This window comes from Canis lupus, chromosome 8 (genome assembly GCF_003254725.2).
Source record: "Canis lupus dingo isolate Sandy chromosome 8, ASM325472v2, whole genome shotgun sequence".
In the NCBI taxonomy this organism is placed as follows: domain Eukaryota; kingdom Metazoa; phylum Chordata; class Mammalia; order Carnivora; family Canidae; genus Canis; species Canis lupus.
This window is the reverse complement of record NC_064250.1, coordinates 35200180-35216113: the sequence shown is the minus strand read 5'-3', so window position 1 is coordinate 35216113 and position 15934 is coordinate 35200180. Positions and strand designations below refer to the sequence as shown.

Sequence of the window (15934 nt, the reverse complement as noted above, 5' to 3'; positions counted from 1 at the left end):
ATTAGGATTATTTTAAACATTTTACTATGAACAATTATGTGGCTTTAATTATTGGCAACATGACAACAAACATCCATAATCATGATACTTTAACTAAGACTCTACTATTTTTTCAGAAAAGATTTTTAGAAATGAGATTATTAGTTTTAAGGATTTCTATATTGTTAGATTTTTTTTTTTTACATTTTCTTTTTCTTTGAAGTAAGCTCCATGTCCAGTGCAGAGCCCAATACAGGGCTCAAACTCATGACTGTCAGCTGAGATCAAGAGTCCGATGCTCAATCAACTGAGGCATCCCTATATTGTTAAGATTTTTGATAAATGCTGCTAAATAATTTTCAAGGAAGTTTGTACCAATTTTTTCTTCCAACAGTAGAATATGGGAATGGTCATTTTCTTAAATACTAATTCAACTGCCTTTTTAAAATTTACATTGCTTATTACCAGTGAAGTTGAACATCTTTCCTAAGTTTTGTATTAGTCATTTAAAAATTTTTTTTGTTTATTGTTTCTTATCTTTAGCCATTTATCTGTTCAGATCTTCATTTAATTATTTTTAAGAAGTCTTTAAGATTTCAGGGGCAACTGGATGGCTCAGTTGGTTGAGCATCTGCCTTTGGTTCAGGTCATGATCCCAGAATCCTGGGATAGAGTCTGGCTTTGGGCTCCTTGCTCAGCGGGGAGAATGGTTCTCCATCTCCCCATCCCCCTCTCTCCTCTTGGTTGAGCTCTCTTTTTCTTAGATAAATAAATAAAATCTAAAAAAAAAAAAAAAAAAAAAAGAAGAAGAAGAAGTCTTTAAGACTTTAATTTGTTACAAATAAAATTTTCTTTTTTTTAACATTTTATTTATTCATTTGACAGAGAAAGAGGGAGGGTGCACAAGCAAAGGGGAGTGGCAGGCAGAGGGAGAGGGAACCATACATCATAAAAAGATAACTGCCTTCTTTCCTTGAAAATGGGGATGGGGCCTTCATGTTTATATTCCCACGGGATAAAATAGACTCTATGAACTCGGTAGATATTCATGGAACAATATTTTCAGTTTGGTAGCAGGGGTCTTAATATTTTTGTACTTCAGTTTGTCTTTCTTAAATTATAATACACTAAAGCCAGCTTACAAAGACTGAAACCTACAACACCTCTTTTCAGTATTCTTAGAGATAAGGTTCATTCTCTAAGTATAAATTAGCTCTCTCTAGACATCAGGGACACTTTAGCAATATATTTTTCATTGGAAAAGATAAAATGGAACTATTATCTCAAAAAAAATTGGCACATAATCTACAATAAGATTGCAAATAGCCATACATATCTGTCTTTCTCTGGCCAACTCTGACTGTGGTGGAACTATTTTCGGAGAAAAAAAAAATCTCTTCCTGTTCCTTTCTCTTAGATACTCTCTTTTCCTGATAGTTCAGGTAAGAGAATGACAAACATGCAGCTTAGGACTTTTAAGTTTATCTTATATGGATGTCTTGTTTAGAGTTTTAAAAACTCTATAAATACCATATTGTGTATATCTTTTTCCACCATTAATGAAGCCTAAGTCTTCCATTATATAAGCAATGTTATGTTGGGTATTTTGATTTAAAAGTCAAGGTCTGGATGATGAACATTTAAGAACAATATATTTACTTTCTGCAACCTAATAGAAGCAACTTCTGACACACAAGAAGGGAAACTCTCCATGTTAGAGACATGCTTAAGGGAAATGATAATAAAAATGAGATATCTCAAAAGCAAATTAAAAATTTTAGAAGATAGGGATGCCTGGGTGGCTCAGTGGTTGAGTGTCTGCCTTTGGCTCAGGGCGTGATCCCAGTTCGGGAATCGAGTCCCATATCAGGCTCCCCCCCACTTCTCCCTCTGCCTGTCTCTGCCTCTCTCTCTGTCTCTCATGAATAAATAAATAAAATCTTAAAAAAAAAAACCTTAGGGGATCCCTGGGTGGGTCAGTGGTTTAGCACCTGCCTTTGGCCTAGGGCATGATCCTGGAGTCCTGGGATCGAGTTCCATGCCGGGCTCCCTGCATGGAGCCTGCTTCTCCCCCCCCCCCATCTCTCTCTCTCTGTTTCTCTCATGAATAAATAAAAAGCATAAAAAAAAAACCTTAGAAGACAATAGGAATGACAGGCAAGTGATGAAATTAGATCATAGCCTTTTATAATGCCAGGATAAACATAATTCATATATTTTTAAAAATTATTTTATTTATTTATTTGACAGAGAAATAGAGAAAGCCAGAGAGCACAAGTTGGGGAAATGGAGAGGAAGAAGGAGAAGCAGGCTCGCCACTGAGCAGGGAGCCTGATGCAGGGTTCTATCCCAGGACCCTGGGATCATGACCTGAGCCGAAGGCAGACGCTTACCTGACTGAGCCACCCAGGCATCTCCATAATTCATATTAAACATACATACAAAGCTCAGTACTGGCAGCACGTTTTCAATCTCTCTGAAACCCCACATGAAAACAGAATAAATACATAAAACCCAAATTCTATGGACATTTCTAACAAAGTTACGTGACAAGGTAGCCTCATAAGCCTCCAAAGAAGTTGTAAGGATAAACCACCAACAATAAGATCTACATAGTATCCATGTCTATGTGAGAGGAAGAAGGAAGTATCAGGGCAGTATCTGATCCTAAGAACAAAAGAGCCCCCATATAGCCAGCCAATGTTTCCTGGAAAGTTTGGAACCAATATGATACAGCTGGGAGGAGTTTTGCCAGATGAAAACCTGGGACCCACAGGAGAAAGGTCTGAAGCAGCTGGAGTGGTATAGCACTTACCATCCCTAAAACTGCCCTACCAGGGCTCCCTTCTAGAACAGAATCCTTCTCAAAGAAGCAACTGTTGAGGTTAAGTAAAAAATTAAACAGGCAAAAAAAGAAAAAAGAGCAAAAGAGGAGAGAGAGAGAGAGAGAGAGAGAGACAAAGTAGAAGAAGGGAATAGAATAGAAAAGAAGAAGGAGGAGGAGGAGGAGGAGAAGGGAATAGACTCAGGAAATCTCACTACAGGTTTTTTTTAAGCCCATATAAACAAGAGAGGGAGATCTGTGAAGGTAGGAAAGCTTTCCCAAACCTCACTTCATTTTAAAAGTTAAAAAAAAACTAACTTCACTAAAAAATGAGCAACAGAAAAGTATTGAGATCAAATCCCAGACAAAGCTAGGAAAGCTAGCACAGGAGTGGGAAGGAGAGGGAGGGAGATGGGGGTGCGGAAAAAGAGAGAGACATTGGTGTGGGCAATAAAAGTACACCAGAAAGATATGCTCGAAATTTATTACTATTAACTGTTTTAAGACAAGCAAAAAGATGTTAATGATACAAAACATAAAATAACAAATATGGATTAGAAAAACTCAGCAGTGAGGTAAAAGAACCCAGAAAAGAATTTGAAATAAAATAAAAGCATTTCAGAAACAAAGACTAAATAGTCAAACACAAAAGCAATTAAACACAATAGATAATGCTTTGACACAGAAGGTAAAAAAAAGAAAAACTATAAAATCAAATCAATTTGAAACTTTAAATTAAGAGATAAAAAGGACTCAAGAGAAAGTGATAGACAGTGAAGATAGCTAAAGATTCAGCATATGGATAATGTGAATCCCTGAAGAAAACCAAAGCAAGGAAACAGAAAAATAGCTAAAAAGTTCCAGTTTAAAAGAAGAAAAGAAAGGGGGTACCTGGGTGGCTCAGTTGGTTAAGCATCCGACTCTTGGTTTCAGCTCAGGTCATGGTTTCAGCTCAGGTTATGGCTTCAGGGTCATGGGATTAAGCTCCAGTCGGGCTCTGTACTTAGTGGAGAGTCTACTGGAGATTCTCCTTTTCTCCCCATCTCTGCGTCTCCCCTCACTAGTGCTTGTACTCTCTTTCTCCTAATTTATTAAATAAAATCTAAAAAAAAAAAAAAAAAAAGAAAGAAAGAAAGAAACTAGGGCTCCTTGAAGAAATAGCTGATCCCATGTCTACAAAGAAAATACAGAAAATGTATGTGGAATATCTTTTATGCCAGGTGGTAAAGAAGCTATCAGAGACCACTAGGATCATGGCAAAAGAAACTAACTTTAAAATGCTCCCATTGGCTAAGGATGAGACAATCTGAGCTTCAATCATGATAATAATTGCAATGGATGGACTCTCATCAAATCTATTTAAGTCTCTCCATTCCTAGTGATATTAAAAAAGGAATTGCTCATCTTTGGGAAATCACAAAGAACCAATTCATTATCTTCAAAACGGTAAATAAAAGCAAATAAGCATCTATTCTGCACTTTTTCCCTTTTTCTTTAGGTAATTCCTGCACCCAGCATGGGGCTCAAACTCACAACCCAAGATCAAGAGTTGCATGCTTTACCGACTGAGCCAACCAGGTGCCGTTATTCTGCATTTTCTGTATGACTGGTACCACTGGTAACCAACTAACAGATAAGGGGAAATGTCTATCCAAAAATATTCCAACTAATAAATGAAAAAGAAATGACAGAATAAGAATATTGCCATTTTGTAATCATTGATGAATTAATTGATATAGGCATTAATAATAGCTACTGGCATCAGAAAAGTAAGTCAACAAGGATCTTCTGCTTCCTACACAGTCTTGCCAGAGGAACAGAACCCAAGTCCCAATCTCTGGATCTAGTTGCTAGTTTACAGAAAATATGGAGGGTGGAGGGCATGTAGGGTTTTATTATAAGCAAATCAGCAGAGTCCAGACCGTGGGACACTTTGGGGATTGGAAGGTCGACGTATTTCTACAGATAAACTATGGGGAGTGAAAAGGGACAGAGGGAATAGAAAGGAAATTTATAAGGAAATCTATAAATTAAAAGAGATTTACACAATTTTTAGGATAGCAAAACCAAACTGGGGATATGCTTTTGGGTGATGGAAATATGGGGGGAAATGCAGGGAGAGGATTACTATAAAGTCAAGATAATGATTTCTTGAAGGGAAGGGGAATATATAGAAGGGGCTTATGATGTAGGTTACAAATTTCTATTTCTTGACCTGGGTGCTAGAAACAAGCACATTCACCTTATAATAATTTACTGAACCACATGCAATGTAGTTTTCAGTATCTGTGTTTTTACAATAAAAAGGTGAAAAAATATACAGAGTACCTCCTCTCTCTGATCACCCCACCCCTAACATCCCCACAGTCATTTTTTGAGACATTTATTTATACATCAGATACCTGATGTTTGAGAAGTTTATATCTAGCTACCTTTGCTAATCTTAAAGTTTGAAAATACCACGTGGGCATAAAAATCTGTCCAGTTCTCTTGTCTGTAAAATGGTCACAGTCGTATTAATCCAATAAATAGGCTGTGTAACTACAAAGTTAAAAGAAAATCTTTTGGGCAGCCCGGGTGGCTCAGTGGTTTAGTGCTGCCTTCAGCCCAGGGCGTGATCCTGGAGACCCAGGATCGAGTCCCACGTCAGGCTCCCTGCATAGAGCCTACTTCTCCCTCTGCCTGTGTCTCTGCCTCTCTGTGTCTCTCATGAATAGATAAATTTTTTAAAAATTTAAAAAATAAAAGAATATCTTTCCATCTAAGGAGAACAATGAAACTGTGCTGCAAATTATATGCTGAGCAGCTGGCTAAGTTCACTCACTATCCAAGTGCCTTGTGTGACTTAAGAGTTTACTTTTTTTTTGTTAAAGATTTTATTTATTTATTCATAGAGAGACACACACAGAGAGGCAGAGACACAGGCAGAGGGAGAAGCAGGCTCCACGCAGGGAGCCCGATGTGGGACTCGATCCCGGGTCTCCAGGATCACACCCTGGGCTGCAGGCAGCGCTAAACCGCTGCACCACCAGGGCTACCCCAAGAGTTTACTCTTTTCAAAAAATATTTATTTATTTTCAAGAGAGAGGGGGAGAGAAAGAATCTCGAGCAAACTCTCTGCTGAGCCCAATTTGGAGCTCAATCTCAGGACCCCAAAATCATGACCTGAGCCGAAATCAAGAGCTGGATGCTTAACTAACTGAGCTACCCAGGAACCCCAAGAGTTTGTTCTTTAAATTTTGTGCCTAAGCAAAATCATGACTATCATTAACCTCTGGAACCACTGGAAAATCATCAGAAAAAAGTTAAATAAAAAATGTCAATGATTTACATGATCTTGGGACCACTATTAAAGTACTTTTTTTCTTCACCTACATATCAAACCCAGACTATCAGGGATTTGTTAAACAGGACTTCAGCTTACTAAAAGAAACAAGGATGAGGATTTAGTACTAAAAATTAAGGTCAGTAAGCAAAGCAACAGATCCCACCACACTGGGAGAAACAGCAATGCAAGGGCTTTGATATGGTTGAAAGGAGGTAGGGAATGAATAAGAGCTGAGAATGACAATATATTCTGAAAAGTTAGGTCAGTGGCTTGGGACCTTTATCTATTAAATTGATCATTTTATTTTACTTAAATAATTTCAAAAGGACAGTTCTTACCAAGTGGTATACATCATCTAAACAAGTAAATTCATTAAAGCTGATATTAAGTTTTCGAAGTCCTGTTAACTTGGAGAGATCTTTAAGTTTACTCAAGCTGTTTCCATGGAGATTCAGACTCTGAAATAAAATGAAATGTAAATAAAAAATAAGATTATGTTCTACATCATAGTTATTTAAATAACATTAAGAGAGAGCCAATAAGAAATAAATCTAATGTATGATTTTAGAAGGTAGAGTTTATAATAGCATTATTGGACCCTGTTCTGGATTGATTTGATTTTCCACTTGGTCTAAAAATTCTTTTAGAAAACAGGTAAATACATTGTTAAAGTATTTACTGGGGCATGTCTATTTCTCAGGCTAGCCAGCGAACAATGTAGGCCCTGAGGATTTGGGGTATTGATTAGGATACCTCTCAAGAGAGAAGATGGCAAGGCTGTACCTTGACTGCAGGAAACTGTAGGAGGGAGGGCACTGGACTAAGGAGCAAAGGGTGAGGATGTGAAAGCAGGAGGACAGATGCTCAAAGGAGGAGGCAGGAAAGTGTTTTGCATAATCAGAAATTGGCCTAGACTTTCCCTGTCCATTTGATCCTGGCCTCAATATGAATAAGTGTTATTACAGTTTTACATTTGGGGGATATCCTGATGATGACGTATTTTTCTGTCTTTAGACAAAACCATTGTGAATGATATCAAGTGAAGGTTACATTTATGCATAGTCTACAGCATAAGTAGTGGCACAAGAAAATGTATTAATATAATTGACTGCAATATTCACAACAAATGGGTATTATAAGAAAATCAAGTGTCTACCTCCCAACTCTCTTCACTCACCACCACCATCTTATACCTTATTATACTGTGGACATAACATACATTCCTGGCAGGGAGAAACATCTAAATGTCATATAGTTGTCAAAACTGGTTAAATAAACTGTTAAGAAATTGTAAGATCAATTTACGCAGAGTAGTTTATTCTACAGGTCACATATAGGTAACATCCATGATAGATTCTACAGATACCTTTTGCTTAACATGTCCAAAATGAATTCATCATTTTCCCTATATATATGTGCCTGGCAGTCTAGTTTTTTAGTCCTGATTAAGTTTCACTGTCCAACAGATATTGTTGACTACTCCCTTTACCTCTTCTCCATATACATTTGATTCTAGAAATGCTTCTCAAACCATTACCACTACAAGTGCCTAGTTTAGACTACTATTTGTTCTTTGGACCACTGCTGTAGTTTCCAATGGATATCTATACATCGGTCTCTCAAATCTAACCACAAATTGCCAAAGTGGAGGTCTTTAAAAACACAGAACCTGTTTCTTAAAGAAAATGTAAAGTTTATAATTTGCCTTCAAAAATCCATCCTGTTGTGGTATAACCTCCTACTCTTCTAGCCAGAGCCTCATTTATCTTCCTTGTATTCCAACCTACCCCTTTACCCTCCTACCAGCAGTCATCCTATGGTTCCCTGATAACTCTAGGATCTTTCAAACCATGGGCTTCTAAATAGAGTAATTCCTCTGCCTAGAAGATGTAAACAACTAAATTTCTCGTATCCTTTGAAAATCTGCACAAAACTTTTCTCTTTCTGTGGAGCTCTCCCAGCAACCTCAAGCTTTCTATGTTTGTTTACATATCTGTCTCCTTCACTAAAATGATGTCCTTGAGACAAGGAAAATAACTAATTCATTTTGAACTCCCAATACTTACCTCATTGCCTAAAACATAGCAAATGCTCTGTAAATGCTAGATGGATTTATCATTGCAAAAGCCAGACATGCAACCAACAACTCTATTTTTCTTATTCAAGTAAAATTAACATACAGTATTATATTAGTTTCAGGGGTATAATGTAATGATTCAACAATTCTATGGTCAATAGAATTGCTCAATGCTCATCAGAATAAGTATACTCTTAATCTCCTTCACATATTTTACCCATCCCTCCCCACCTCTCACCTTTATTTCTAGATATTTTATTTATTTTTATGGATGTCCTCAAAAAACCCCATCTAGTGGAGAAAGCTGAAAAGAAAATAAGAGGTATGTACCCTGAATTTCTCTTACCGTACTGGCGCAAAGGAAGGAGAATAAAGGATATGATGGCTAAACATTCTTATTGTAATATCTAGCATTCTTACTAAAAGCTCTAGAAGGTTTTTCTGGCTTTTCAGCCATATAGGCAAATTTAAGATGAAAAGTTCTTTCACTCTTATGAGTGTTGATTAAATGAAGGCAGTCAGGTGGAGGTTGTGAGCAAGCCAGAGTATTCTGAAGCTTTATACTCACTGTTTTTTTTATCTTATAAAAGATAAATTGGTAAGATTATTTTACCAAAGATAATAAAAAGGATCTATTTTATTTTTTGTTTAACTTTTATTTAATCCCTTTAAATCTATAGAAACATTTGTTGTAGAAGCTCAATCCAATGAAAATTCATTTATTAAACCTTTCATTCATTCATTTCAAAGGTTTATTATCAAAAATAAATTACTAACATATGAAATCCTGACATTATAGTGCAGAGACGATAATTTCCCCATACTGTCAGCTCAAAAATTGTTCCTGCAATCACTATACTGTATAATTATGATACAAATGGTGATATTGTCATCACATTATGAAACTTTCCTTCCTCTCTAATAATAACTAAGGTCAAAACGTAATCTTTTAGGCTTTAAGATTTGGTAGATAATGCTGATATAGTTGGACAAAAGCAATCCCATAAACAACTTGAAAAGAGATGTTTTTTAAATATTTTCAGAAGCAAACTCAAAACTATCCACACATTATTTTAAAAAATATTTTTGCATTCTTTTTGTTTCACACAGTCACTTGAAAAAACTGTCATCATAAACAAGCGATCTAGAAATGTCACGTTGGAACAATGTGGTTGACTTTCAAGATCAAAATCATTTCTGAATTTTTTTTTTATCTGTAGCTCAGTACACACATAAATAGCGTCATGTGAGAATAACTTGTTGGGCAGCCTGGGTGGCTCAGTGGTTTAGCGCCGCCTTCAGTCCAGGGCCTGATCCTGGAGACCTGGGATCGAATCCCATGTCGGGCTCCTTGCATGGAGCCTGCTTCTCCCTCTGCCTGTGTCTCTGCCTTTCTCTCTCTCTCTCTCTGTCTCTCATGAATAAATAAATAAAATCCTTAAAAAAAAAGAGAATAACTTGTCTTCTCAAATATTTTTATCAGCGTATCAATCAAATATCAATTTGCTGGCTACTTCTGCAGGTTCAATCAAACCCACTTTCTCTGTAATAAACACTTGCTACAAACATTGAAAAGATACTTTTTTTTTTTTTAATGAGTAGCTGAGGTGTGCCAGGTATTGTGCCAGAAAATGGCAGAGCTGATGCTAGTCTACACAGTGTTTATTAGTAAATTAGAAAATGGCATTCATCCTTTCCTTGAGACACCTTTATTTTTAGCTTTTAGAAAATTGTCCGGATATGCTGATTTTGTTAGTACAAAAAATTTTATGAAGAATTATCAGAAAATTGTACTAAAGATACTCTATGACTTCAAAGGTACCCATTGCATATGGCCCTCTTGTGCAATGCATGCTGCACCACCTTACATTGTTGCCTTGGTACTGAGGATATACATATTGGAGAGCAGCCATAGCCTCCGCTCCTGTGGAATTTACAGTCTAGTAAGGATACAAAGCATATAACAAAGGAATCTGGCCTTGACTCAAAGGTAGGAGAAAAATCTAATGCTTCAGTATAGACCTAAAATGTGTGTGGGAGTTTACCAAGAAAAGGGGATCAGGGGAGAATATTCTATGCAGAGGACTAGCAAATGCAGTGGCTCTGTGTTGGCTGCAGACAAAATGCACTTAAGAAACAGAAAGGAGGCTGAAAACAGAGAGCTAAAGAGAGGGTAATATGAAAAGAGACTGGAAATGTAGGCCAGGGATCAGGGCATGCAAAATCGCATGGACCATATTAAGGACTTTGATTTTATTTTTATTTTTTTTATTTTTGGTTTTATTTTTAAAACAATGGAAAATCATTTGAGGATTTCAAGTAGGAGTGGTGAGGGATGACAGAGATGTCATGATCAGATTTGCTTTTTGAAAATATTGTTTTAGCTTCAACATGGAGAATGAGTTGGGGGCTCAAAGTGAAAGCAGGACAGGGCCTCTGTTGCACAGTTCTAGGACGCACTCCCTAACTCCCATATTGAGTTATATTCAATCAGATAATGAATGGCACCCAAAGAATGCATTAATAGAATATAATGTGAATTGCATTTTCTGGAGCTGTGCAATGGTATGATGGTAGATTGCAGAGAGTCCTGTTAGAAGGCCAGGCCAGTAATCTAGGTCAGTGATAATGGTATTTCAGACAGAATGGTAGCAGATTTGAAATAGATAGATCTGAAAGTCAAGGTATGGAGGTAGGCTTAACATCTCAATAGAATTGCCTCAGTATAAAGTAAGTTGCTTCAACAGTAACTCAAATTCTGTTGATTAATTTGTAAAGATAAAGCTCTGATAGTCTATGTTGATTAATCCTGGAAACTGATTTGAATCTTATCTGTCTTAATCATTTAAAGAGAGCTTATTTGCTATTCAGAAATAAAAGACCTTGTAAACTAGAAGGCTGTCCTCTAAGTCTATGCTGTCCTGTAATGGTAATCACTAGTGACATGTGGCTATAGGGCACTTAAAATGTGATTAGTCTGAAAGTGCTGTAAATGACAAATATATTCCAAACATCAAAGACTTAGTTGAAACTATCCGATTAATGACTCTTCATACTGATGGTATACTGAAATGATAATATTTTAGATATATTGGATTAAAATTAATCTTACCTTTTAATTAAAAAATTTTAACACGGCTAATAGAAAATTTAAAACTACACGTATGGTTCATATTCTATTACTACCAGACAATACTGATCTAGATCCACATAAAAGGAAAGCCCAAGGCATTTTTAACTTTTTTTTTCATTTTTAATTTTGACAATACTGACAATTGTTTTATTTTTTAAAGTTTTTTAATTTTTGAAGATTTATTTATTTATTTATTTATTTATTTATTTATTTATTTATTTATGATAGACATAGAGAGAGAGAGAGAGGCAGAGACACAGGCAGAGGAAGAAGCAGGCTTCATGCCGGGAGCCTGACGCGGGACTCGATCCCGGGACTCCAGGATCGTGCCCTGGGCCAAAGGCAGGCGCCAAACTGCTGAGCCACCCAGGGATCCCCCAGATAGGTGTTTTAATATCTTTAGACTTCATATGATAGATTATGATTCTGAATTCAAGGTTTCCATCCCCAAATTTTATTCCTTATAATACTCACCACAATATGGCTGTAAATGCTAGTCTTGGCAAGAGAAAGAATTGTTTTATCATCCAAACTAGTAAGTTTTGGTCTGGCCTTGATCCTGGGATCCATTTTTATAACTTCATCATCAAATTTCAAATCCTGGGACAATACTGATCCTTCTGAGTTTTTTTTGCTTTCTTCTAGAATAATATTGTTGAATGAGGAAAATAAAGAGTGAGCCTTGACCTAAAAAATTTATTAAAAATATTGAAAATTTGGTTGCTATGATTTTGAACAAGAAATAGGCTATGTAGCAAAGATAAATTATCTTTTTTTCAATTATATAGTAATACCTATGATGATTAGAATCACATTAGGAAATCCATGAGAGTAGATTAAAATTGTGGACTAAGAATAAATGGGTTCATCCTCTCCCACTGAAAATTCCTTAAAACTGGCAAAAGTTAATTTTTAGTTTTTCACAAATGAGAGGGCACCAACAAAAGACTAGAAATTGTGAGATATAAATGAGAAGGGACTGAATTGAATAGGAGGAGAAATGTAACTTGCAGTCAAAACATATATAGGAGACAATCACTTTGAACAACAGACCCAGAGAAACTTGGTATTCACAGTGAATAGGTAAAATAGCAGTAGGATGCTCGAAGTAATTAATAGGTAATTAAATAATTATGGTAAGAACTGTAGATGAATGAGCACAAACAACATAAACAGAAATGGCTCTACAAAAAACTAAAATGGTCCATAAGAGAATTTTTTAAAATCCGGGAGAATAAAGCATCTAGAATAGACTGCTATAGGAAAGAATAAACACTTTAGAGTCAAAATGAAAACAATTCACGAAATAAAAATAATCAATAAATGCTCAGAGAAACCAAAATGGATATGGCAGCAGATCAAATTAGCAAGGCGAGGCTATTATTAAGGAAATCTTCCAGAACAGAGAATTTAAAAATGGAGGTGTGTAAAGTATGAAAGAAAAAAATTTTAAAGTCATGGAAGATCAACTCAGAATGTCCAATGTTTAATCAAGCTTCCAGAGGGCTGAACGCAGGATGGAAGAGAAAAAATAATCAAGCAGTTAAGAGAAGAAAACTTCCCAGAAGTGAAGTGAGACCTCAATCTTCAGATGGGAAGAGCTAATGAAGTGGCAAGGAGATGGATGATAGAGCTAAAGTCTCTGCTGACATTAATCACAGCAGAGTCATAACAGCTGGGTCTGCTCACCTCTCAACTTCTTGTTATTTGAATCATTTTGCTTACTATTTGTCTAGGCTGCTGTGTCTTTTTGTTGGAAGCATACTTGATTGAAACAGTCTTACTCATAATAGCATTATAAAATATAAATGCCCAGAAGTATACTTAACACCTGTATGACAACTGTAAGAGATGACTTGAGTGAATGGAATCACATCTCATTTTCCTGAATGAGAGGCTTTGACGTTGCAAAACAGTTCACCCCAAATTAAGTTTTAAATTCAACAAAACCTCAACAAAGTCCTAAAAAAGATTTTTAGAACTTAACAAGCTGATTCTTAATTTTATTTGTAAGAGAAAGTGTTCAAGAATAGCTGAGAAAATTTTTTAAAAAATGAGTGGGGGCAGAGGAAGGGAATTTGCTCTATAACATATCAAAGCGTATCATCGAGTTTGTGATAATCAAAACAATATGGTAGGGGTCGAAGATTAGATAAGAGGACCAAAGGAACAGATAGAAGGATCTATAAATAAATCTCTTATTTATGAAAATAATTTTAACAATAAAGATGGTATTTCAAAATAGAGCAAAAAGATGATGCTTGGTCAAGTAGCTATCCATTTTTAAGGAAAAAATTATTTGATCCCCCTCTCTTGCAAGATATAAAAGAATTTCCAGATGGAAGTTAAAAAAGTTGAAAGCTGTAGAACTAGCCTATATAAGTACTGGAAGAAAATAAAGGAGAATATTTACATAAGCCTTCTGAAATGAGACATAACTCTCAGAACCCATAACAGAAAAGATGGACAGATCTGACCTCTTGAAAATGACAAGTAAATTACAAATTAAAATTACAGGTAAGGTTTTTTGCTACAAATAAATTTAAAAGACAAGTGACAGAAAATACTTGCAATGTATATATAAGATAAAGGTTTAACATCCAGAATACATATAATGGTTTTTCCAATCATATGAAGAAGATAGAGTCCAAGAGAAAATGGTCAGATGATATAGGTGATTTATAAAACTAAATAACCCATAAGCATTTGAAAGAGTAAAGTATCTTTTTCTTGCCCAGCAGAGTGGAAATGTAAAAGATTAATAATATCTTATTTGGGTAAGGATGCAAAGAAATAAGCACTGTCACATACTGTTGGAAATTTGTAAAATGGCCAAGCCTTTGTGGGGATCTACCAAAAATTTAATAAGTGTATATACTTTGACTATCCAATCTTTCTACAAATCTATTCTGCAGAGAAACTTCCATTATTTGTATAGAAATGCAGTGATAATAATGTTCACTGAAGCACTGTTTTAAAGAGTAAGAAAACTGGAACAACCTGTATATTTCATCAACAGAGGAATAGTTAAATGAATCAGAATATAACTTATGCAGTCACCAAAAGAATATACACCTATATGCATTAAAGTGGAAATATGTCCAAAATATATTGTTAAAGGCAAAAAACATCACAAAATATTTAGATCTTGATTCTACTATGTTAAATAGTATTTGTTGTTATATATGTAAATACACAGAAACAGGATTGAAAGCAACCCACAAAGCTATTAGCAGTGGATTTCTTCATGAAAGGGAGTGGTGCTGGGGTTGAAGTGAAATCAGATTTTCACATTTACTGTATACTCTTCAATATAGTTTTAATCTTTTTTCAGTGAGACTATAGCTATATATTACTCAGGTAATATATTTGTGCATATATAAATATTTAGGTGTCATAATGATTTGTTTTGAAAATTAAACCCTTCACCAAATAACCATTATATATTTATTTATGTATAAATATATATATAAGTATCAACTTGACATTATATTATTAGACTTCAAATTACTGTTCTGTTCTTATTTAAGGAATTCCAGTTTTAAAAATATATCCATACCACTGTAATATACTCAAATTCAACGATGTATTCTGGCAAAACAAGGTCATGATCAAAGACAAACCACTTGCACTGTCGAATGCTGCAATCACAGTTTCTTCGTCCCATGACGGAATCTAGAGTAAAATCAAAAACAAAATAAGAAAAACACTCTTCAAAATGAAACATAATATACTTTTTATTATTACATAGATTAATAACAATAAACTCAGTATTTTCCAACTACGGTTATTAAGAGTGTTTTATTTCTTATATTTTTCCACCCTTCCTAGACAGCTTTTTAATTCTAGAAATACTAATCACCCTTTCACTTTGTAGACTAGTAGAGTTTAATTTTATTCATGTCCTTTTCCTTTTTATACTTTTCCATTTTTCAATTCAATGTGTGGGCCATATATTTTTGACAAATGTATTATTTGAAAATCTTTATTGTTAAATGTGGGTTCTGGGTGCCTGGGTGGCTCAGTTGGTTAAATGTCTGCCTTCAGCTCAGGTCATGATCCTGGATTCCCAAGATTGGGCCCCATATTGGGCTCCCTGCTCACTGGGGAGTCTGCCTCTCCCTCTGCCCCTCACCCTGCTCATGCTCTTTATTGCTTTCTCTCTCAAATAAATAAATGAAATCTTTTTAAAAAGTGGGTGGGGTTTTTATCTTTTGAAGTACATATACATGAAATATACAGACTACATGAAACACATAAGACATATACTATATAATATACATAAAATATAATATATGGGAGACATATAATATATAGTATACATGCACAATATATATGAAATATGTTTAACAATATGTATGGGTCTGTGAATATAAAATAAAAGTTTGCAAAATAAAAAATCTGCATATATACATATATAAATGTTACTGCAGTAGGGAACAGAAAAATAGAAGCTTATTAGTAGCTAGCAAAGGATTTTTTAGAAAAGTTTACAGATTTTGTTAGGTAGAGGTTAAACTCTACACATCTGTATTAAATATAAACATTTTATACTCAGAAAAATTAAAGCACATTTCTCTTTATGGCAGACAT

General features: G+C 35.2%; 1 protein-coding gene and 1 long non-coding RNA gene across 7 annotated transcripts in view; one reads left to right on the top strand and one right to left on the bottom strand.

Annotated features, from left to right (window-relative positions):
• The window catches only part of LOC125755665 (uncharacterized), a 33477-nt gene extending 28994 nt beyond the window's left edge, over nt 1–4483 (top strand). The window contains exon 3 of the long non-coding RNA XR_007412705.1: nt 4302–4483. This is a non-coding gene — a long non-coding RNA (uncharacterized LOC125755665). The remainder of the gene's footprint in view (nt 1–4301) is intronic.
• LRRC9 (leucine rich repeat containing 9) overlaps nt 1–15934 on the bottom strand; it is a 161796-nt gene that overhangs the window by 95815 nt on the left and 50047 nt on the right. For all 6 annotated transcript variants that reach the window (XR_007412699.1, XR_007412701.1, XR_007412700.1 and 3 more), the window contains 3 exons: nt 14901–15016; nt 11816–12028; nt 6470–6589 (listed from right to left, as the gene is read on the bottom strand). Coding sequence is in view for 2 of the 6 variants with exons in the window: in XM_049113636.1 (XP_048969593.1) it covers nt 6470–6589; nt 11816–12028; nt 14901–15016 (449 nt within the window). In the remaining 4 variants the exon portion in view is untranslated. The remainder of the gene's footprint in view (nt 1–6469; nt 6590–11815; nt 12029–14900; nt 15017–15934) is intronic.